Raw genomic sequence first — 24,102 nt, forward strand, 5'->3', positions numbered from 1 at the left:
TGGAAATCACAGATATTCACTGTAATGTCAGACATCTCTCAAATCCATTGTGTTGCATGTTCTGGCATTTGGGCAGTGCAGTCCTCAACTCCATCACTGCAGTGGGAGGCCTTCACAGAACACAAGCCTCTTCTCAGTAGCAGCACTTTATGCAGGATCTGACTTTTCTTTAGCATTTCTCCCTCTGTTTTCAAAGCAAATACTGAAACAAAGCTTGTGAGTGCGAATAAGTTTTTATTCTATCGTGTTCAAGAAAACTGCTGTGAATGATTTGGCACAAGAAAGGCTGCTTAGCCCTCATGCTTTTTGGAGGTAGGGAAAGTTTTCTGCATTTTCAAATCCAGTGGAATTGGATGATTCAATAGACTTGCCAGGATGCAGCATCTTGTATCTTTATGTACAATTACTTTGGATTGACTTCCCTGGGACTTGACTGAGCAGGGTTTCAGAAGAACCTGGATTAGGATATGGGAAATTAAATACTGGTTTTTTCTTTTCTTTTTATGAAAGCAAAAGCAGTTCTAATTTTCATCTGTTCTGTACTTATTTTTTTTTCTGTTGATACTCAAAGATCTTATCCTGTGACTTTCCTGATTCCAAGTAACAACCAAAAAACTCACTGCTACATGGAACTTATTTTTTTAACTCTCGAAGAGTTAATGCTCCTTTCATCCAGTAAGTTCTGTTACAATAGAAAACCTTCAGAGAAAACGAGAGGCAGAATTTTCAAGCTGGATGTGTGGAAGTTAGTCTCCTATGTAAACTCTTTCAGAAAAGAGAGTGACTGTTGGTGAAGCTCATGTGTTTAGATGTTGCTCTTGTCATCCAGTAGCGAAATGAAAAGAAATCTGAAGTACATGGTAGTTCCAAGCATTTCATTTTGGGGTCAACACCATTCACCACCTACGGGAAAGTTCTTCAAATTCCCCTCTTCCCCCAGGGATTCTTAGGAAGGCTAAGCACATTTTTCTGATGCATTTTTCCTTTTCCATAATTCCATTATTCTTCCTGTTTTACTTCCTCGTTAGTGACTGTTAGTAGGAAACTTGCAGGGCCTTTATCTCTCTCTTTGCATTTTTTACAGGACTTAGATATTCTTTCATGGGCTTCTGTTCATCTTTATCCTATAGGTCACCATACTCAGAACTCTTTCTAGCCTGAACTCCGAAGCTGGAAGGGACTAGCTGACCTTGTGACGGGCATCTCCGAATCCCAGATACAGAGATGTGCTGAACATGTTAATTGCAGCATAACTGCTTTTGGAGGGCTAGTTTTCAGAAGTAGCTGTATGCATGTGTAGGTAAAATATAAAATAAAAAAAATTACACAGCTGTGCAATTAATTTTCAGTATTCAGTTTCCAGAGTGGACGTATACAAACATACATCTGTAAGTATGTAGTTATATATCTAGCTTTGTTCATTCATTCCTAGCTGTCTGGTTTCTGTATGTTATGGCAGTAATCACTTGCATAGGGTAGACATGTAATTTCCCAGAACTAATTTTGAGAATCAAGGCCAGAAGATGAAATCATCATTAACATTGGATGGTGTGCATGTGTCAGGAGTGTTTACTGGGGTGTTCTTCAAGATATATGCAGTTCTTGTGAATCTGTTAGAAACTATATCCTCCAAATCATGAAAGCTCTCATTTTCTTTCCTGGATAAGGCGTAAATATAAGTAACTGAAACACAGAATGTAATTTCCTCCAAAGTTATTACTAGTTGGAAGACTGAGCTTATAAGGATCTGTTTCACAGCATGTGTTTTATGGCATAGTTTAATTTTAATTTATTAAAAAAAAAAAAATCAATCCAAATCCAACATTTTGAAAACAGCTGAATAATCTGAGAGTCAAATATTATTCTGTATTCAGAAATCAAGTATTTTGTCATTCACAAAGAAGACTTGACATCAGTAATCTGAAACTATTTCCGTGCCTCAAATACACAATTTCAGATAGTCAGAAATGAGTGCATGCAATTAAGTTCTTTATCTTTCAGAGTAGCAACAAAGATACCTTAGATTTGTCATCTAATTGTTTTCTAAAGGAAACAATTTGAGGCCAGATTCTTCGTAATTTAGCAGTTCAGTCATCACAAAGAATTAAAAACAAGGTGATCATTACAATAAGTGTTTTTATTCTGATCCTCAAAAGTAGATACCATGATGACTTGAATTATAATTAGCTTTTAAGTAGGAAGTCCTTGATATGACTAATGCATGCAGAATTAATCAGAATGATTACTGGTTCTGGTAGCATCCTTCAAAGCAGCATACCTTCTAAGCAGGCAGAACTTAAAAGCAGTGAGAAAATTAGGCTTACTAAAAAGCAAGAGATGTCATACAAAGTAGGGCTCGTTGTGAAGCTCCAGGGTTTTAGCCAGGTTGTAAGGTCTTACTTGTCTAACTCCAAATGAATCATAAAGGCTAAACATGCATTTGGAAATTCTAAACCAGAATTGTTTTTCTAAGTTTAGAGACTGATTAGGGACTAAAGATATTGTTTCAAATGCAATGAGTGAGCCAGACAACCTGTTTTAACTGGCCATTTCTGGAGCCAGTTCAGAATGGGTATGAAAAGCCTTAACAAAGACCTTATAAAATCGGGTTAGATTTTTTTATTTTTATCAGATTTTCTTTTACCTTGCTCATTTCCTTCTTATGAGCTGAATACTGTAGTCCTCCTGAGAGCAAAATTTCCATGGACATCAGGGGAAGAAAAAAGTCCCTTTAACGCCCTTCACAGTGAGAAAGTATAAGGTGCCATTCTGTCTGACTTCTGTACTCTAAGACCGGCTGAGTTTCTGAGAAATCGCTTCACTGGAACTGAGTGCTGCAGACATAGGCAGGGCACATGCAAGCACAGCTTCATCCCAGATTGCTCTGTTCTAGGCTCCTGAGAATTTGGCCCTCGCTTCTCTCCAGGGTGGAAAAGCTGCAGTATTTTGGTTAGATAGCAATCTCAGAAATGAAGTGTGAGGGCAGCAGACGGCAATTTCTGGAAAATCAGCACAGGCACCAGTGAACCAAATCCAATTTATTATAACTTCGTAACTGTTCTCCAAATTGCCTTGCATCTGGGTTTGGGGGGTTTTTGCTAGCTCTTGTTCTATATATCTTCACCTTTGCATGATTCCTTCAGTAGTGTTAGGCAAGGAAAGGGCATTGTACTGTTTTTGGTTTAAATATGCCTATGAGTGAGTCACGGTAACATTTAAGACAAGCATACCTTGGTCTCTTGATGTCAATAAAATGAGGACCATTCCGTGTCAGTGCTTGTTCAGAAAGGACACTTTGGGCTCTCTCACAGTCTGTGACTCTTGAGGAGTTTGCAGGCTGCCCCATACCAGACGCAGGAATTTTTGGAGAACCGCTAGACCTACAGGCAGGAGCTTGGAAGCTTCAAGCCCTACCCCCAGGTTGTGTGTTAGAGCATGTCGGGGTTCTCCTCCAGCCCACACAGCTAGGTTTTCCATGTATGGAAACTGTGGGGTGGACCCACATTGCCGGAATCCTCCACAGAAATTCTGGATACTTTGGCGTGGTTTGCCAACCCAGAGGCGTGCAAGCAAGAGTTGTGGCCGTGGCACATTTGGACTTGCAAGTGAACGCCAGGTTCATGTGTCCTGGCTCCATGGCAGACCTGCCAGTCAACCCTGGAGGCACAGAACTGCCATGGTCCCAGCACTGGGGCAGATACTGAATAAAATATTTCAGCACCAATGAACTGTGTAATAAAGGTGAGAGTCTGACATTTAAACTTCTCTGGCTAATTCTAGTGCATAGCACTAGGTAGGATAAGGATTCAAATGACATTGTTCCTTGCAAATTCATGGTCTAAAGGTTGGTTTAGTCACATTTCTATAGCACAGAGAAAATAATGCAGTAATCTGATGTAGAAGGAAAATTGTAAGGTGGCCATGAGACCTTAAAAAAAATTTTAAGAGCTCTTGCACAGCTTATATCCATAAAGGGAATAACTGGTGCATGTGTTTTATGGCTTTAGCAACAATGAAATATTTTATCATTGACTTCAAGTATTTTTATTTAACAAAGTAGGATAGCTTCTGTCATTTCAGAAATGTAAGTGAATTTATTTCATTGTTATAGGAAAGTTGATGGTTTGGGTGCTTTTCTGCAGCACAGGTTTCTTTTCAGGCAAACATTGATCTGGATGGGAAAATGTGTGTTATATTCATTAGAAGAATAATTATCGAAGGAACAGCCTTCTGTGGGAAATCAGTGTATCCAACAGTGTCTGTTCTTTATTGATTGCTCGTATCAGCACAGGACTGTGTATTTCAGGCACTGGAACTGGACTACGCCTGTCTTTGAGAACAAAGTTTCAAATAATTGTGTTGCTATTTGTCTCAGATATGCAGTAAAGGCTAATTCTAACTGAGTACACTATTAGAACTACGTTGTTAATAAATGTTTGCCAAATTAGTGGTGTTTAAAACAGCAATTAACATTGCAAGTGGGATTTCAATTGTTGCACCTTTTTTAAGTGAAAGTCCAAGTTTTAGCCAATTACAGGTTCTATAAAAGTTAAAAGACAGCAATAGTGAATTGACTGTCTTAGGGCTAACATCTATTATCAAAGCTATCCTCTGCCTCAGCCCAGAAAAGCTTTGATCATCATGAAAACCAGTTATGAATATGTCTAGATAATAATCCTCATAATTTATCTATCAGCTGAAGTAAATTACAAAGTGGCTTTTTTGTATTAAATTCTGATGGAGCTCAAATTATGCTAGGTGTACAGCATGCCATTATAGGGCCCTTTTCTGTTTCAAGCATGTTATGATGAGGTGTAAATGAACATTAACAAGGTTCGTGAATAGTATATCATTTGCTGTCTGACCCGCTGGTTTCTACAGTTGACAAATATTTGAGGGTGAAAATGAGCAAGCACAGAGCTAGTCTCTTAGTCTCTTAAAATAAAACATATCAAGCCATTAAAAATTATTCTTAAAAAGATAACAAATTACTCCTGTAAAAGGGAAACAATTCACAAGCTTGTGGATTTTTTTTTAATATCAAGTTGTCTGTGTTGTATGATTGATACAAATTGCTCCAAGACCTAACAGCAGACGAAGTTTGAATGCTGAATTTCTTCTTGTTGACTTCTTGCGCAGTGTGGTGATTTCTAAGCAGTGATTCCATAACCATGCTAAAGGGTTAAACTAAAATGCACAGTTATCACTTGCCGATGGCTTTCTATACAGATGCCAAACAGTATTTCAAATAGGCAAGTTCCTTACTCTTCTTTTAAAACCTACCTTGCTAATTTCTGTTTCTAGATTTTGTGTTCCTTGCCCCTGCTTTAGCAGGCAAAGAAGCTTGTGGTAGATTCTTACTAGCTAAAACTTGGCTTTTACTCTAAGAAGTTGTAGTGAGATGTTTAGAAAAGTATTCTAAGTCTTGATTACTCTGATTCCTTGCATTCCTCTCAGCATTTCATGGCAGTTTGGAACAAATTCTGAGCTCATTGAAGCAAGAGACTTCAAATCAGGAGATGCTTCAATGGATCCCAGAGCTACAATGTTGTCAAATCAAAGTGCAGTCCCGTGCAAACCTTTACTCTTGCTTTCCTGCAGCTATGTGCCACCTAAATCATAGATGTCATATGCTTAAAAGAAGAACTAAAGCCCCTTAGTCCTTGATTTCCTAACCACATTCCTCTATGGCTCTGGCATCGTGTTTGTGTGATGGACTGATCAGAATGGTCTCTTCCTTGCCTTGGTGCAACAGGGACATCAGCATGCCTTACTGAGAGGAAACTGTTTTCATAATGTTTCATACATCATTGGCAGAGCTAATTTTGATAGATTCTCATTTCTTTTTTTTTGCTGTCTGAGTAACATAAAGTATAAGATAAAGCAGGAAGCCAGCAGTATTTGCAGAATATAATTGCAGGATACAGTAGGTACAAGGAATGGGCAATGCTTCTCATGTGAACGTTTCTCTTCTGAGTAAATGAGACAGAAATGCCAGAGACAAACCTGATACAGTTGTTACCTCCACTAACTTTGAATGCTGCAGAAAAATACCCGGTAAGCATTTTAGTTAGTGCCTTATGCTGTGGTTACACTCAAGAAATTTTAAATATTAGGGAGGACACAGCTTAGCTTCAACTCATCCAAACATGTTGTCTTTTTACTTAGAAGATTAGTTCAGATGGCAAAACAGATCTGTCTTTTAATCTGCTTAGTCTCACTAACACTAGATAGAGGAAGAGTTGCATGTTTTTGTTAATGTAGCCAGATCTTAACTACGACAGTTTGTTTCATATGTGATAAGAATACACTGTTGGATCATCTTCTACTTGGCATCCACCATAACTGCCATGTCTTTCTCGGCAGACCTGCTACTCAGACAGTCACTTCCTCAGACAGTGTCAGCCCAGTGACTGACACACCACTTCCTCTACTTCACATTTACTAATGTTTTACAGCTCTATGTCATAAAAGATCTGTATTCTACTTATGCTAATTAAGCCACCAGCTTCTTCCATTATCAATTCCACTAGCTATTGCAAAGCACCTTTTTCTTGTCTCTTTAGAGGTTTTGGGGGAAGGTGGGACTTCTTTTTGGACTTTGACCAGAATTTTTCTTGTGGTATGCAACTGATAAAGTCCCGAGCAGAGTGCGAGAATTTGACTCAAAAGCTGTGCCTCAACCTCTGAATGACACTTCTAAGCCTTATCCCTGAAAAGTTTGAATCGTGTAGTCACTGCATGTTGCTTCTGCCTTGAAGTCATAATTAGCTGGCCAAGAAACTAGCCCTGGTAAAGTCAGTAGTAAAACAATCTGGGGCTATCAGGTACATTCACATTCTAAAATAAATGATTGAAGGTGCATTGTTTTTCGTTTACCAACAGCAGAGTGCTTCCATCTGCAATGACAACTTCCTGTTACTCTTGTTGGTGTGCACAGATACAAAGACTTATATAAACTGTAGGGTTATTTTCATATGATAGAAAAAAGAACATGCTTCTCTGTGACATAGTTGTCTTAGTTTATTCCTTTGTTATCATATTCTGAACCATGGCCAGCTGGAACTTCATGCGAAAAACCTCATTATTTGGTTGTATTTTTTGACAATCTAAATGGAGGTCACTGAGAGCTTGCCACAGCCCTCAGTATAGCCACGGATAAGATTTCTCTGGTTGTAGGTTTGCTAGAGACCTTCTTTGCTTTGAACTGTTAATGATGGATTGCTGATGAGAGTGCAGATGAATATGCAAGAATACCTCCTAATGTGCTCACCCTGTGCATCATACCTGTATTTCTATGGAGGCAAAGAGGTGAAGAGAAATATTATCCAACAGCTTCTATTCACTGTCTCTATACGTTGTTAGTAATTATATAAATACAGGATTATGACATATCTGTCTTTTAGCTATTTAAAGAGGCATTTGATGGGTAATTTTTAGTCATTGAGTTCAGGGATATTGTTAAAAGGCTAATAAATATTTATTTATTTATTTGGTTATACTACTGATTTTAAAATTTACAGCAGCTTGTGGGTACATCTTCTTGATTCAAATTTATGTGAAAAAATGCAAGATTAAATAGCAGGAAACCTTGTTCACGAGAGTTTGTGAAGGAAAACATATAGCTTATTAGTCTTCCATTATCCCCCTTCAGGCATGGACATGGGTAATAAAATATGTCCTTACTCCTCCGCTTAATGCTGCTTCTGCTGCAGCTTGGCTTGATTCCTGCTATTTGTCTGTTATGTTTGTACAAGTGAATGGTCAGGAAGGGGGCAGAACAGAGAGAGAACGAGGAGAACTGTGGCTCTTCCCAGTTGTCTGGACGCAGCAAACTGAGGTATTTCACTGTGAGAATTAGGAGGGAGAGTGGCAGTGGTGCTGGGAGTCTCTGGTTTGAAAGGAGATTGCATTCAATTTCCTTTTTGGTGATAATGCAGCTACCTACCTCCCTTGAAAACCCATTGCAACAGTACCATCTGGCCTCTCCACTTGCCATTACTTCATCATACCCTCACCCTCTGTGTCCATCCATTCCCATGCTGCAATAGAAAACTACCTCATAACACATGACTGAAACAAACTGTACCTTTTTAAATTTAGGTATCACTCAGAACTCTCCTCCTGCCTTCAGACTTGCTTTGGTATTAGTTTGGTATATTAAGTTATAGTCCAGGTTGCATATTAACAGTCCTTAACCTCATAAAAACTATGTTTGACATCATCTGCTTCATTTGCATTTCATATGTTGTGTGATGGCTTGCACAAGAATTTATGCTGATGAAAGTTAGCCATGGTTAAAAGTGTGTCTGTGTAACTGTTGCATCACAGCTGGAGAGATGTAAGAAATACAGGGAAAATACTATCTAAAAGGAATTTGTGTTACTGTAATTACATACTGCTAAATAAATAATCTAACATTCCTCTCATATTATGTTTTTAAAGGGTGAACCAGGTTTCATTGGTCCACAGGGAGAGCCTGGGTTGCCAGGGCTGCCAGGAACAAAGGTAAGGGTAATCGGCCAGCACTCTGGTACGAAGCCCTTAGAGCCAATATCAAATTCAATTTCCTCAGTGTGTAGCAGAGACTAAGACTGTACTAATAGAGTAAGAGTCTTTTATCCAGAAATTATTCAAATAAAGTACTTGGTCAAACCTGGTTTTGTAAATGGCCAGGAATTTTAAAGTTCAGGTTAAAATACAGTATTTCCAGTGCCTGGAACTGTGGTAAGTCATAGTTCACAGACCAGCGCTATGAAATATATGTCTTTGGACTGATGCCCTTAAACAAGGGCATCTGAAGACAGATATTATATCCATTCGTAACTTAAGTTCATCCATTGCCTTTGTTGTTTTAGCATCTCAGAGGTCAGTGGTTTTAGAGACAGAATATGCCTGCCTGAAGAAACTGTGTTTTCATAAATGTTTTTTAGAAAAAAACGTGCAGTTATTAGAACTTTGATACTACACACCAGACTCTGAATATACAGATCCATTAAACAAGGACATTTTTTTCTTGCTTCCTATGGGGAATATTTTAGCCTCTGTGTGGCAAAGTTAGAATATTGTGAGTGTAAAAATATTGTGTGTTGGGTCTCAGAATTTGGGAATCTTTATTCCAGTCCTTTCAGAATAGGGAAAAAAATACCTTACTAATCTCATTTCCATATTGAAGCACTCTTATTTTGCCTTCAAGAAGACTGTATTTACTCAGGGGAGAACTCCCCAACCTATTACAAGTCATAGATGAACTTGAAAGTGTTTTCTTCTGATGGTTTGGTTTCTTTGGTCATGCTGAGCTGGTGGTGTGCTGAAGACTGCCCAGTATTTTGTGACATACGTGTATCTGTTTCAATAGGGTGACAGAGGAGAGGCAGGCCCTGTTGGGAAGGGTGAGCGAGGTGAACCTGGAGTTCCTGGACCAAAGGTCAGTCTGATTTTACCTTGCAAAAGTTTTGTTAGTTTTGTACCTATGAACACATCTTTTCCTGCTGAAAAACAGAACAAAAACTTTGTGAGTGAGATTCTACATGAAAATACTGTCAAATACTCCAGTTCAGTCCAGAAGACAATGGCAGTTTTGTGTTAACAGCTGTGGAACGGCAGTCTGAATGGACTCTTATTTGGTCTACAAAGTAAAGACACTACCTATGTACATTGTCATGGAGTTGACCTAATTCATTCCAGCTAAAGTCCTGACCTCCAGGTCCCTAACTTTCAACTTTAAAGTTTGAAATCTTTGACGACTGTGGCTATTGAATGCAGAGAAAATCCATTTTGCATGCTGTTTTCTAACTCTACAAGAAAGAGATCATTCTCACTACATTTTAGTATTGTCTTTATATTTTTCACTGTGTCAAGTTTTCCTTTCCTAATACATCTTGAAAACAGTAAGGCAGATTCTGTGCTCCTTGGCCACTTAGTATGTATCCACCTGAACCATTGGGAAAAGAAGTTGTGGTAACACTTTATTTTAATCTCCTTATTTTGGGATAATTAACTATCTTCTCTGTCTCTTAGCTATCGTTTTTCAGGAGCTACGGAATGGCATAAGTCATTCCTGCAAACCAGTGTTAATGATGCCTACTCTTTACTAATGCCAATACTACTTTTCCTTTGGAAGGATGGAATCTGTGGCCTTTACATGCTGGTGTTAAAGAATATATTACTCTGGGTGCTATTAAATTCAGTGCCTTTACAGATTCAGTATCTTGGTCATACAAAGTCAAGTGTTTCTGCTGTTCCATAATGTGTTAGTCATTACTAATTTCTTTTTCTCTACTCTCATTTCTCTGTCATTTTTCTCCTATCTCTGTCTCCCTTCAAACAGGGGAAAACAGGTGAACCTGGATCTAGAGGCCCAAAAGGGTCAAAGGTTAGTAGTAAAGAAACTGTCTTAAGTGGAGTCATTAACACAATCATTTTTAGGATAAATTATTTGTAACATTTCACAGAATCTTCACTTATCTCTTTAAAAGAACCTGTAACAGTCTGCAGTATTCTTTATAAGTGAAACCTTATGACTTTCAGCTTTTGCTATTAGAGTCGAATCTTGCGTGTTATAAACACTGTGATTCTACTTCTTTTTCTCTTATAACATCTGTTCCACTCTGCTCTGTTTTTTCCCGTGCAACTTGGTTTCTCTCTGTGTAACTGATGTGGGTTTGTCCTCCCACGTGCCAGGAATCAACTCCTGACTATGCCAGTGGAGATTAAATTGGTTTTCGCAGTAACTTTGTGGATTTGCACTTTGAGTTAGGAATCAGCAGTATTCCACATGCTGCAGGCTGAGATATGCTGGCTAAAAGTCCTACAAAGGCAAGACTTATAGGTTACATTACTGTTTTACATGCTTTAAAAAACTACTTTAATTATATCTATCTATCCATCCATCCATCCATCCACCTCTATATAGATATAGTTGGTTCACATAGATGTAGAGAGAGATAAAATATGTTTTTTCTATTACTTTATCTGCTGTGCAAATACTGTGCTCACTGGACTCCATATTATATTATGGAGTCAAATCAAAATGAAAGTAGTTTTGTTTAGGTGGTTATTGAGTCTACTGTCAGAATAAAGATGATGAGAAAATGTAGGCTGGTAGGATAATGTTTGCAGTACTTGTAAGGACCCTGAAGAGCGGCCCATTCACAGCACTTAAGGATATGGTTAAATAAGTGCCACAACCTCATTCATGCTCACCAGAAAGAAACACTGGAAAGTGAGGGAGCTGGTGAGAGGATTAAAGCATCAGAGTGAGAGTAAAGAGTAAATCAGTCTCTCATTTGCCTGTAGTACAAGGGCACTTCCCAAATGCACCAAATCCCTTTAATTCCCTTTTTATGAAAAAAGGATATACGATTTTCATTTTACCTGCATACATGTAAAATTTGGCCCACAGAAGTAAATCTAGTGGGTAGGAACTTCATTTCTGAGCAGCTCCAATGACGTGTTCACTAGCTGCTGTCAAGGCAACGCTGAAAGGAAAGGCAGATGGCACGACCTCGATTAAGTCCTGCCACCAGCCTGCTCTCCATATTCCTTCATTAGCCCCACGAAAGTTTTCTGTTACCACTGGTGAATTAATCACTCTGCCCTGACTTGTACCAAAGTTTTATAGATCTCAACAGGAGCAAAAGTTGCAGTTCTTACCCAAATTCAGTTTGAGTAATGTAAAAATAAAAGAGCTTGCTATGAAAGTGACTGTGAAATGAAATGAATCATAGTCATTAGATGTTGGGTTATGAGTGCGTATGCGTTTGAAATTCTCTTAGTCGCTTGAAACGTATAACTAATAGCCAGGAAGAAAAAATTGCGTGCAAGATGGTAAAGATCTTAAGAGTGTCACAGTGAAGGAGTAAATGAACTCTAATGCTGACAGTAATGTTGTGTTTTTTAGGGGAGGCAACAACTCAGAGCAGGGCAGTTCAGAAAGTGGAGTCACGACTACAGAAAGAAAAGTTTATACACTTTGAAACACATCTTTGAAGAAGTTGTTGAGAGTTTTCAGACTGAGTGATTTAATTTCTCTAGCTTTCTGTTAAATCTTTTAATAATAGCACCATTAAGAATAGGGAAGTTATACAAATTACTTAATTGGTGATTTGTCTTTTGTTCGTTCTTTGGGATTTCTAATTCCAAACCAGTGCATCACTCTGTAACAATTCATGCAGAACCAAATGCATCATTGTCAACCCTTCCACTACACAGATTTTGAAGGAATTTTTTCTTTAGTGAAGATACACATTCTGTTTATGAGGAGAGGCCTTTTAAACTGGTTTATTCAAAGTAAACATATTTGAAAGGGAAGAACTACGTGATATATTGTCAAATGACATATCTGTTTTCAAATATCATTTTTACATAGGGTGATACAGGTGACAGAGGTGACACAGGATCTGCAGGTCCACGGGTAAGTCTACTTCTCATTTCAACTCTTTATTTTGTACTCTTAGATTCAGTCCACACTATGAATTGAAATTGTAGCAGCAGCTCGAGTTAAACTAGTGAAACTGGGCATCTGACTCTGGTGGAACATGTGTTGCTAACTGGCCTTTGATATGAATAACAGCCCTTTCTACTATTTGAAACCACCTTTTATTCACAGTTCATGGCCAGGATGTTACATGCCAGATGTTCTGACATTGTTCACGGCCAATACAGAACTACGGTATAGGAGCTGCTTAAATGTTTAACCACAGAGGTTTCGTGTATTTGCTTTCCCACTGCAGCACAAGTCACTGTGTACTGACTTTATTGTTTATATTTATCTTTTTAAAAAAATTATTTTCCTTTAGAAACAATCTTTAGTTTAATGTTAACTTTTGTGGTTTGCCATAACATATTATAAATACAACAAGATTCCAACACAGCGTAATCAAGTCAAAGCATGTGTCAGTAGTTAAGTGTCTAGAGTGGTCTTTGGCTGGTGTCTCATAACTTTTATGGAAAATACATTACAGGGACCACCTGGACAGAAGGGTGATCAAGGTGCAACAGAGATAATTGATTATAATGGCAATATCCATGAAGCTCTGCAGGTATGCAAACATAACAAGACTGGAATGGCTTTGTCTGGTCTGGGGAAAAGCAGCTTGACATCATTGTATTTCTCTATTGTGGAGGCCTTGAAAACGTTTTGTGTGCAAAGATTTTCTGACCTTATTAATCAGGAATCTCTTTCTATATTTGGAAACCAGGTTTGCTACTTGGTGTTAGACAAACTCTTTCCTTGATACAATTTAGCTGAGTGAATTAGTTTCATTTCCCCTGGAAAGTACTGACATCATCTAATGAAGATAAAGCTGATTCATTGCTGGCTGTGGTGCTTAGTGCTGAATTCACGTGATAAACCACATACATAGGTTCAACAGAAGTGTCTGCTTTTCAGTTTATGTAGTGTAATATTGACATTTCTTTTTTTCCTTCTTTTCTTCCTCCTCTTCCTATAAAATGCAAAAAGCAGAATATTTGAGATTTGGAAATCGTGTCACGTGGATCCATTAGCAAGCTGTGGATTCAATCAGCAACTTGAGTCGTGTTAAATAGACCAGCACCAGTCTTCCCACTTATTCATTTCCAGAAAACTTATTTTGACTGGTGTGCAGAAAAGTGTGCAGGATTAAAGTCGGGTTACAAAAAGAATGAATGAGTGTTTGCATAAAAGCAAAGTACCAAGGTGACACATGTCATTGCAGTCAAGGTGATTTACATTGCAGTATACTCAAATGCAAATTCTGTGCAGTGTAACTCCACCAAAGTGAATGCTTTGCTTATGTGCAACTGAAGACTGAATTTGGCTCATTGTCCATCTGATCATTTTCTCACTGAGGCCGCTTAACTTTTTTTCTTGCATTTACTCAGTGGGAGTGGATAGATGTCTGGCCAGTCACTTGGTTTTCAAGACGCTTTTGAAAAATAAAAAAATCTCACTGCTTTTACCAAAATCTAAAAGCCTGTATGTCGTTAAGGCTAAGTCCACTCTTCTATTGTGAGTGGTGTCTATGGGGAAGTCTACATAGGCATGTTGTGAGGCTCTGCATTTTATCTATCTCACTTGGTTTACTTTTAAGGGAATTCAAACACAGAACTTTCAGTCATTTAAATCACTCTCTGAGTTAGATGCCTAAAGTAGCCCAAAATTAATGTAGCATAGTACCAGACACAGGTTTACCAGAGGCTTTTGCCCCTGTGTCTCCTGTATTCTGTCTTTGTATCTTAACTCTGGCATCAGTGTTACTTTCAAACTTCCTCAAAAAAGCTGCAGCACATAAAGAAGTCTTAAAAAGGGACTAAAGCCTATTGCAGCGGTTGAAACAGATTAGGAGGCGCTTATCCCATTGTAAATCATTTCAAATGTCATCACCTTCTGATCCAGGGCAACCAATAATTGATATTAATGGGAATGGCTGTGCAAGGATGGTGTAAGTAAGATTATATAGGATCAGTCAAAACTGTCCTTGCCAAATCCAGCTCAGTCCTTTCAGATGGCAAGCACCCATTCCTAAATCTCCTGGTGCCAAATTCTTAGGGGCTCTGAGATTTGCAGCTTTCCCACAGCAGCAAATGAGAGCTTTCAGTGCTCAGCGCTGAGCTGTGAACTTGCACAGAATTTGGCCTGCTGATTTAAGAAGTTGACAAGAGTTTGCAATATCTGGGCTGCCTGTCTGCTTTTTTAGAATTTAGTGATAAATCATCAAGCAGCCTAGAAGCTTCAGAACTATTTAGTTACTTTGCCTTGTGCCTCCTACTCAATCTCGTGTGTCAGTGGAGCATAAGACATCTTAGTCCATCAGCACTGAAAATTGTGATCTTAAAATTATCATCATAGTTCGAGCAAGACCCAAGCTGAGCGCATGTGGCTTTCACTTGGAGGACCAGATACAAAATTTATGTCTCTGTCAAAACTGCTCTTCAGACCTATTCTGCAGAATTGTGTAAGGCAAAAGGCAGAAGCTGCAAAAGTTTAACTTTTGTAGGAACTACAGGAACAGATATTAAAATCTGAATATGCTGCTGAAAAGAACCTATTAATGTGAATGTGCAAACATTAATTTGCAGTGGTTATTTTAGGCTTTCATATCTAGATAAACTCTTTTGCAGTATTTTTGAAGTTCTTGATATATTTCCATTAATATGTTAAAACGCAAAGGATATCAATATATTAATGCCGTGTGTTAGAGCACTTTTTTTTTTTGCAAGCAGTTTGTGTTGAGCAGGTTTCAGATTCTTGACAGCAGTATATATAGTTGCACTGACAAATGTAGATTCTTTTAATGCTTAAAAGAGAAGATTTGCAAAATATTAGTTTGCACATAGGAAAACAATTTGAAATGCTAAATATTTCTTGTTCTGTGTAGGCCATTATGTTCTTCACAGTCAATAGTAAAGCATGTGCAAGGAGCAGTATTTGAGGGATTTACATTGTTTAAAAATATAGATAAGCACTTTAATAACTTTTAAGCACTTTTTCACTTGCTTTTAGATTCTTCTTTGGCAAAAATATAGTGGCAGGTCAAGATCTTTTGCCTCCTTCCATGATGAAAATGTCTGTTGTCTTTCCAAACATTTAAAGCAGAATTGTAGTATATACATCTGGGTTTGTGCAGCAGCAGTTTTGTATTTAGAACTTAATTTTTTTGTACATCTGCATTTCTGTATGAAAATCAATGTTATATCTCCACTCTAGGAATTGTATTTATTAACTAAACATTGGTGCAAAACCTGCAGAAATTGCAAAACATATGGCAAGCCCTTTGTTCAACTTAAGACACTAAGTTATCATGTTTTCTTAAAATGTTTAAAAACCCTTTTGGAATACTTTTGCTGTGATTTTGCTATTTAGTTATCATTTATTTGACATCTTAAATCATACAGAAACCTGCAGTCTTCACCTATGTAAAATCCTGATACCCACAGAAGCCAAGCAGCTAGTACAACACTGGGCGTTAAAAATAACATGTTTTTTACTCTTATTTTTTGGAGGCATGATGTCTCCTTGATGCAGCTTAGGTTTTGTGCAGATGATAATTGTAGCAAGCAGAATAATGTATGTCCTTGTTCAATTCTCGTACTAATGTTCCTTGTTAATACATTTTGCCAACAGAGGATTGCCACTCTAACAGTCACGGTAATTCCTATTGCATGACTTACTGTGTGTTGTAGAAATTCTCCTTTGTGTCGTAGCATGTTCATAATTCTGACAGTTGAGGTCATGTCTTCATTGGATGTCAACGCTGGTCATCATCACATTTATTTATTTATTTATTTTCTCAGCATGCCCATAACAGAGAATCCATTGTTGAAACCATTCAACAAAGGAACCAGTTCTGCTCCTGCTGAATTAATGGCAAAACTTCAGTTCACTTAAGTAAGAGACCAGAAAAATACAGAACTCAGCATTTCTGTAGGTACACATCCGCTCAGATAGCTGCTTTCGACTTCTTGGTGTGTGTTCGCATCTGTGTATGTCTGTGCAGGAGTAAAGAGAAAATATGAAGCAGGATTTGAGTACCAAAAATTTTCTATTACCTACCTTATTTTCAGGGCTGAAATTCAGTTCTTTCAAACTGACTTGTAAAGAAACATCATTTGGGAGTTTTCAGACCAGATACAAATTATTTTCTGAAAAAGGCCTGTCTCAGTTAACTATAAAGAAGTAAAGTAAAGCAGAAATCCCAACTATGAGGCATTCTCTTGTTTCATCAGGTGTCAGAAATAAAGATAAATTGTTCAGCACCTGTTCCCAGAATGCGCGGATGACTGAATGCTCCAGTGCTCTTACACCAGCCAATTTCTGTGGGAGATTTAGCCACATCAGGCCAGACAGTTTCTGAGAATACTGACACCAGCTAGGAGATGCTTATAGTATTGCAGGTTCACCCTTCCCTTAAGGTTGCAGACGTGGTATAAGCAAATTATTTTATTCTTCTTTTTGTTTCAAGTTCTTCTCTGCAAGATTGCTTTTAGTCCTGTTTTCCCATATGTACAAATGTTCTCCCTGTATTAATGGAGGGAATTTTTGAATGTTGGGGTTTTTTAAAAAAAAAGTGTCGCCACTGTGCGCCATCCAGACCAATATTTGATACGTGACGCTGTGTCCACAACCTGAGGTAGAAGTGAAAGAAATAGTTACAACTTATTCCATGGCAATTTCACAAAGCACTGGGTATCTTCAAATGCACTTAGCATCTTTTAGCAGAATCCTCTCTGCAATCAGTTGGAGATTTCTCCTGACCTTGGACTGTTTTGAATCAGGATGTGAGGGCTGGAGAATGTGGCTGAGGTGAGTTTTGGTCCCCCTGCGAATTATGAGGAGCTTTGCCATTTCATCAATAGGAGCAGCAGGACTTCATGAAAAAATAGGAACTGCACTGTTATTTTAACATTGGTTTTTGTGGTACCCTTCTGTTTGTTGAGAGTTGTCATAGCTTAAAAACTTGTCCATAACTGGTCTTGGTTCCACCTGTGTTAAACATCTAACCCATTTTGTCACGGTAGCTATATTAATATTCAGCCTGTGTTTCCATGGCAAGTCCTGCAGGAATTTATTTAAAAGCTGAGAGGTTTTTGTGTTTCTGTTCAGGGGCCACCGGGACCACCAGGACCCCAAGGGCTGCAAGGGCCAAAGGTGATCTTCCTTATTTTACCCATTGTATCTTAAGAGTGGAGGTATTTTCTGCTTTTTTACACAATGTGTGCACACATGTACACAGAGCTCTCCTGTACAGCATATTTAACTACAATTTTACTGAATATGGCATGTTTCAAACTTTGCTTCCTAGCCTTTTGAAATGTAGCTTTCTAGAATAGGTACTTTGTTTAATTGCCACACACAGATGCTCAACTGAGAACCAGCAAAATCAATTAGTACTGAAACAGGGCAGAAGCATCTACCCCACGGATCGGCACTGAGTCTAGTTGGAGGCCGGTAACTAGTGGCGTCCCCCAGGGTTCAGTACTCAGCCCAGTCTTGTTCAACTTCTTCATCAGTGACCTGGATGAAGAGTTAGAATATACCCTCAGCAAGTTTGCTGATGACACAAAACTGGGAGGAGTGGTAGATACACCAGAAGGCTGTGCTGCCATTCAGCGAGACCTGGACAGACTGGAGAGTTGGGCAGAGAGGAAGCTCATGAGGTTCAACAAGGGCAAGTGTAGGGTCCTGCACCTGGGGAGGAACAACCCCATGCACCAGTACAGGCTTGGGGTGGACCTGCTGGAGAGCAGCCCTGTGGAGAGGGACCTGGGAGTGCTGGTGGACGACAGGTTGACCATGAGCCAGCAGTGTGCCCTGGCTGCCAAGAAAGCTAATGGGATCCTGGGGTGCATTAGGAGGAGTGTGGCCAGCAGGTCGAGGGAGGTTCTCCTTCCCCTCTACACTGCCCTAGTGAGGCCCCATCTGGAGTCCTGTGTCCAGTTCTGGGCTCCCCACTTCAAGAAAGATGAGGAGCTACTGGAGAGAGTCCAGTGGAGGGCTACAAGGATGGTGAGGGGACTGGAACATCTCTCCTACAAGGAGAGGCTGAGGAAGCTGGGCTTGTTCAGCCTGAAGAAAAGGCTGCGAGGGGACCTAATAAATGCTTATAAATATCTCAAGGGTGGGTGTCAGGAGGATGGGGCCAGACTCTTTTCAGTGGTGCCCAGTGACAGGACAAGGGGCAATGGGCACAAACTGAGGCACAGGAAGTTCCGTCTGAACATGAGGAAGAACTTCTTCCCTCTGAGGGTGATGGAGCACTGGAACAGGCTGCCCAGGGAGGTTGTGGAGTCTCCTTCTCTGGAGATATTCAAGACCCACCTGGACAAGGTCCTGTGCAGCCTGCTGTAGGTGACCCTGCTTCGGCAGGGGGGTTGGACTAGATGACCCACAGAGGTCCCTTACAACCCCGAACATTGTGTGATTCTGTGATTCCCTAGGACTTTGCAAAGTAGCTGCACAGCCAGGCAGTGGCTCCTGTGCATCACTTCTGGCGGGCTGGGAATGAGGTGGACAAAGCGGTGTGCAAGGCACCACTGGCCACAGTGTGAGCGCATGTGAATGCAGCTTTATATTACAGTGGTGCCCACCCAAATGAACACAGTATTTTCTAACATCAGTAAAAATTAAAATGTGCACATGTAGGCAGGAGCCTGGCTGCAAACCCAGGCCTGCTAATCCCACCTGGCTGGCGCTGCACGTAGTACCAGAACTGTTAGTGAGCAGCCCACACAGAGACAATGAATACCATATGCTGCACTGTACTATAAAATTTAAATAATAAATTTTCCTATACTTTAAATTTTAAAAAGTGTTGTAGTTAATGGACCCTCCTTAAATTGATTTTAAATTAGCTGAGGTAATTTTCCTGTTTCTTAAATACTGGATACATTGTATCTTCTATCAGTGACTCTGTGCTTTTCCAAAAGTAAATATGTGTTTCTTCAATAGCAATACTAGACATTTCAATTTTAGGCTTCATCCAAGGTATTGTATCGAAATATCTCACTTTATTCATGTTAATTGTTTTGAGAAGTTGTGAGAAACCCGGTTCATTCTCCTACATGAACACTGATAATGGAACACAAAGTGTGCAGAAATGGCTTTTTGCATTAGGATCTACCCAGCATTTCTGCAGCCTGGAATATGTTGTAAAACACAGAGGAGCTGGAGAATGGAAGAGACTGTGTTCCTTCATATGGGTGAGCATTCCCATTCAAAATTAATGACGTAAAGCAGAATTCAAACTTACAGGAGTTTGTTTCCAGAAACTTGCTCCCTTGGAGAATGCTATTCAGGTACCTATGCATAGGGCAATCTTGTGAATGTGAACTCTTTCACTGGGTGATTTATATTAGCCAGGGAAAGAAAACGTGAAGTCTGTCTACTCTACATATGTCGAGAGCCCTGATTGCATATTTATTACAGTAATTTACAAAGTTTGCATTGGATTGGGGTCTTTTCACCACGCTTCTTGGGTTTTTGCTTTTTTGCTTTCTTCTTATGCACTTATCTGGCCTTTATACAACTCAAAGTTTGTGTACTGGCCTAATCAGCAAGGCTATTTATTCAACATGTTGCATAAAGGTAGCGTATGTATGCTGTTCTTTTTGATGGAATATTCTCTGGTTTTGTTGTTTTTAATTATGGCAATTTACTAATCTCGGACATTCCTAATCAGTTTGGTTCATTTAGCACTGCCTCTTTTGTCTAGTGTCTGGGACAGTTGGGATAATCCAATTCCATCTTATCTTTTGCAGGGTGAAGCAGGATCCCCAGGAACTCCAGGAGCTGACGGGGAGCAGGTACATTACGCATAAATCATGTAGTGCAGATCATGTGAGCAAAAATAGGTTATTTCAGGAGATTATTTCTGTGATCCCAAGTTGTAGTTTCGATTTCATAATCTAAATAATAATATAATGATAGTAATTGACAAAGATTATTGTTGTGTTGCTGCGTACTCTGTGGTCTAATAATGGCTGCATTTCTACGTATCAATAACAAAGGTCAATCCATAGAATGACTTATTCTACTTATTAGGATCAAAGCTAGAATTCTGTTGGTGTCTGGTTTTTTACACATGACTTACTGAATAAGTACATATTTTAGGGTCCTAAAGGCTCAAAAGGAGATACAGGTGATCCTGGAATGCCTGGAGAAAAGGGAGGAATCGGACTGCCTGGCCTGCCAGTGAGTATGAAAAGTGAATTAATTTTAGCTAAAATACTTGTAATTTTTCTCTCTTCCACTATCAGGAATTTCCAGTAGTGCTGATAAATTGCAAATGGGACAGAAAGCACTGAGGAGGAAAATTCTGAGATTGTTCTGCAGCTAATCTAGGAGGAGGTGTAAGATTGTCAGAACTTTTCATTCCACTTACAGTCAAACATAATATTGCTTTGGGAAGAGAGAGATTAGCTGGCATACTGATCAGATTTTTTACCTCTCTTGTAATGTATAGCACAACTTGGGCAAGTGCAGCTTATAGGAGAAAGGAGCTGTGTTTTGAACACTTGTCAGGAATTTCAGATGATTGAGGAGGGAGAGAAAATGTATCAATATTTATGGGATGCATTCATCCTATTCCTGTATACATACATATGCACAAATGAAATTTCTTAGTAAAAATAGATTCATTCCAAAAATGTAGCCATAGTACAATATATGATGAATGTAGTGCCAACTTAGAATCATCATAAATCACAGAATCTCAGAATGGTAGGGGTTGGCCACAATTGATAGCTGACAATATAAAAGCATATGTTTATGTTTGTTAATAGTTATTAATAAAGTAACACCAAAATATAAAAAAAGGAATTACATTGTTTGTGCTGTATTATTCTTTAAAAAAAAAATATTTTCAAACAAGTATTATCATTTCTAGATTGATTGCTAAGAAGATTAAAGCTGTTTGTAAATGCTGTTTTGTAATTATTTTATAGGGAGCCAATGGTATCAAAGGCGAAAAAGGAGATGTTGGTTTGCCTGGTGCCCAAGGTCCTTCAGTAAGTCTGAACTTCAGTGTGCTGTTGCAGTGAACATAGTAGTGCAGCAGTAGTTCTCCAGTTTTTGATTCTGAACAGTACTTCATATTCATGACTGATCTTTCCTGACGTCCTTGATGGTTCCTACATGAGAACTTTCAAAATATTTTGCTTCTTTGAATAAGTATTTGCCCTTTTGAGTATGAATGGACTTCTGGTCATAGAGCTAAATACTGTTTAAGAAATTCTAAAGATATAATCCTGTTCTGTTCAGTTCTCTCACTGTGATCAACAGGCCTGCTCACTTCAGTGGAAGCCGCCTGGCTCTGCAATGAATTCAAAGACAAATGCTTTGCAAGATAAAATAGAGAGATAAAACTGATGGGAAAAAAAAAGCCCCACCCAAATCTCTCTCAGCACCTTGTGTTCTGGGGATCTCAGAAAGTCCAGTGAGAGCCAGACCGGACTGACTTCAGCAATGTCAGGAATACTGACATGTGACCCAGGATAGACAGTAGTTTTACAGGACCAGACATTCTCCTGATTTTTCAAAACATTGTAAAGGCATTTAAAAAAAAATAAAAAAACAACCCCAAAACAAACAAAAAAACCTCCCCACTCAATACCTTTATGATATGGGTGATTATCAGAGCACAGTAAATTAGGAAACCTCAGAGCAGGTTAACTACCACTACCTTGTCAGTGGCGACATGCCCTGGGTATTTGGAGCCATAGCTCTGAGGAGTCAAAGAGGTTACCCTCTGCCATCGCAGGACACGTGAGGCACACTGTATCTCCAGGTCTCTCTGAAATGAAAATTGTTTTGTTACCAATTAATTCACCCATTCATCTTGTTCTGCTTGTTTTCGCTCAAAACAAGGGTTTCAGTTTTCAGGAGATTTCACAGATGGTGGAATCTGTGTCTTACATTTCAAAGCTCACTGTTGCCACTATTGCCATCACTAACAGCTAGTGCAGCAGAGGGGTCAAGCGTAAATCTGGAGACCTGATTTAGCACTCCTGCCGCCACCTTGCAGGTTAAGATAACAGCCCTTTGGGATTAAACCCAGGAAGAGAGGTTATATTAAACTGTAAATATCATAATGAAATTCTCTTCCATGGATTTGTTAGGAACACAGAAAACCAGCACAGAATATGCATGCACTAAACGCTGAGCAACCTGATTGCATATTTTAATGACTTTAGGGAATGCTTGGTACAACTGGGCTAAATGAAATAAAAGGAGAGATAAAGGGCAATTCTGAAAATATGCCAAACCCTAGCTTGAATTTAGTATCTTTTCCATTTGTCAGTATTGGGAAGGAATAACATCACACATCTTCTGTTTCTGTAGATTCTGTAATACAGAGACAACTAAGGAGCACAGGTTGGACAGGGGTCTGAGCAACCTGGTCTAGTTGAAGATGTCCCTGCTCATTGCAGGGGGTTTGGACTAGGTGACCTTTAAAGGTCCCTTCCAACCCAAACTATTTTATGATTCTTTTCCATAAAATATGGAAGTTCAAGCATCGCTGCTCAGCACTGTGTGTTTTAGAGAGATTTGTTTCTTCCCCATAGTGTCTTAAAGTGTATCTTAGACCCTAGGAGTAAGAATCAAGAGAAAGGCATGCTGCCATATGGCACAGGCAAATCTAGACTTCAGGTACCCTGTCTGTCCCATCAAAATAATTCCCATTCCTAAATCCTGTTCTAGATGTGCTGTCGATGTGTATTGTTCTATTGCTATGTTTGTAAGTGCTTGCCAGCAGAAGAAGGGTCAGTCTGACTTTTGGTATTTGTGAGGGAGTTCTTTACTCTGCATGATTTAATGCCATTGTTTTTTATCTGTAGATGATAGGACCACCTGGACCACCAGGCCCACATGGTCCTCCAGGCCCTATGGTAAGCTTGGGAGGAAGAGCGGGGCTAGAAAGGGCTTAAGCCCTCTTATCATTTTAAGGCCTGCTTAATAGAAGTGCTATGAGGGTATGTGATCATTAGAGAGGGACCTCTTTTAGGACCTTTTCTCCATGTTGTAAAATTCGTAGGAAGTAGGAAACAAATTGCACCTGCCTATGTTAGTGTTAACACACTAGTGGTCTGGTTCATTCTCTGAATCAGGTGTTTACAGTGGCTTTATTGGCAGCTGCATTTCATTTGTGAGAATGAAAATACAGGTGCAACTTGCACCCCGGTAAAGTGTCAAACTCTTAAAAATTTGTGGCATATTTTGATAATGAAAAATGGTATCTTTATTTTCAGGGACCTCATGGACTGCCTGGCCCAAAGGTAAATTAATGGCTGTCTTCAATAGTTGTACTCTTGATGTCTGCAAAGTGTCCTGCTTTGTTCTTTAGTGCATGCAACTGTGTTTTTTCTTATGTCTCATTCAATAAATATTTCTGATATTCTTAAACCTTAAAGCAGATTTTAATATTAACAGATAGCCTAAAAGCCTTTTAAATTTGCTGTGATTATTTCTGAGTAGTATTTTTCCTAAGCATTGGCTCAATCCATTTTTCATATTAATATTTGTGATGCGGCACTAAGTTCTTTAGTTTCCTGTTTATGGGCAAGTTACCCACCATTGCACTTGCAATTGGAATTACTCTTAAACGTAGAAGCATGTTATAC

At 39.0% G+C, this 24,102-nt stretch overlaps 1 protein-coding gene across 9 annotated transcripts in view; it reads left to right on the forward strand.

Annotated features, from left to right (window-relative positions):
* The window catches only part of COL25A1 (collagen type XXV alpha 1 chain), a 335,822-nt gene that overhangs the window by 283,110 nt on the left and 28,610 nt on the right, over nucleotides 1-24,102 (forward strand). For all 9 annotated transcript variants that reach the window (XM_075421352.1, XM_075421360.1, XM_075421351.1 and 6 more), the window contains 12 exons: nucleotides 8,446-8,508; nucleotides 9,359-9,427; nucleotides 10,331-10,375; nucleotides 12,371-12,415; nucleotides 12,966-13,043; nucleotides 16,109-16,132; nucleotides 17,588-17,632; nucleotides 20,242-20,286; nucleotides 20,594-20,674; nucleotides 21,427-21,489; nucleotides 23,320-23,370; nucleotides 23,731-23,757. In XM_075421352.1, coding sequence (XP_075277467.1) covers nucleotides 8,446-8,508; nucleotides 9,359-9,427; nucleotides 10,331-10,375; nucleotides 12,371-12,415; nucleotides 12,966-13,043; nucleotides 16,109-16,132; nucleotides 17,588-17,632; nucleotides 20,242-20,286; nucleotides 20,594-20,674; nucleotides 21,427-21,489; nucleotides 23,320-23,370; nucleotides 23,731-23,757 — 636 coding nt within the window. The remainder of the gene's footprint in view (nucleotides 1-8,445; nucleotides 8,509-9,358; nucleotides 9,428-10,330; nucleotides 10,376-12,370; nucleotides 12,416-12,965; nucleotides 13,044-16,108; nucleotides 16,133-17,587; nucleotides 17,633-20,241; nucleotides 20,287-20,593; nucleotides 20,675-21,426; nucleotides 21,490-23,319; nucleotides 23,371-23,730; nucleotides 23,758-24,102) is intronic.

Source organism: Opisthocomus hoazin, chromosome 5 (assembly GCF_030867145.1).
Source record: "Opisthocomus hoazin isolate bOpiHoa1 chromosome 5, bOpiHoa1.hap1, whole genome shotgun sequence".
NCBI classification, from domain to species: domain Eukaryota; kingdom Metazoa; phylum Chordata; class Aves; order Opisthocomiformes; family Opisthocomidae; genus Opisthocomus; species Opisthocomus hoazin.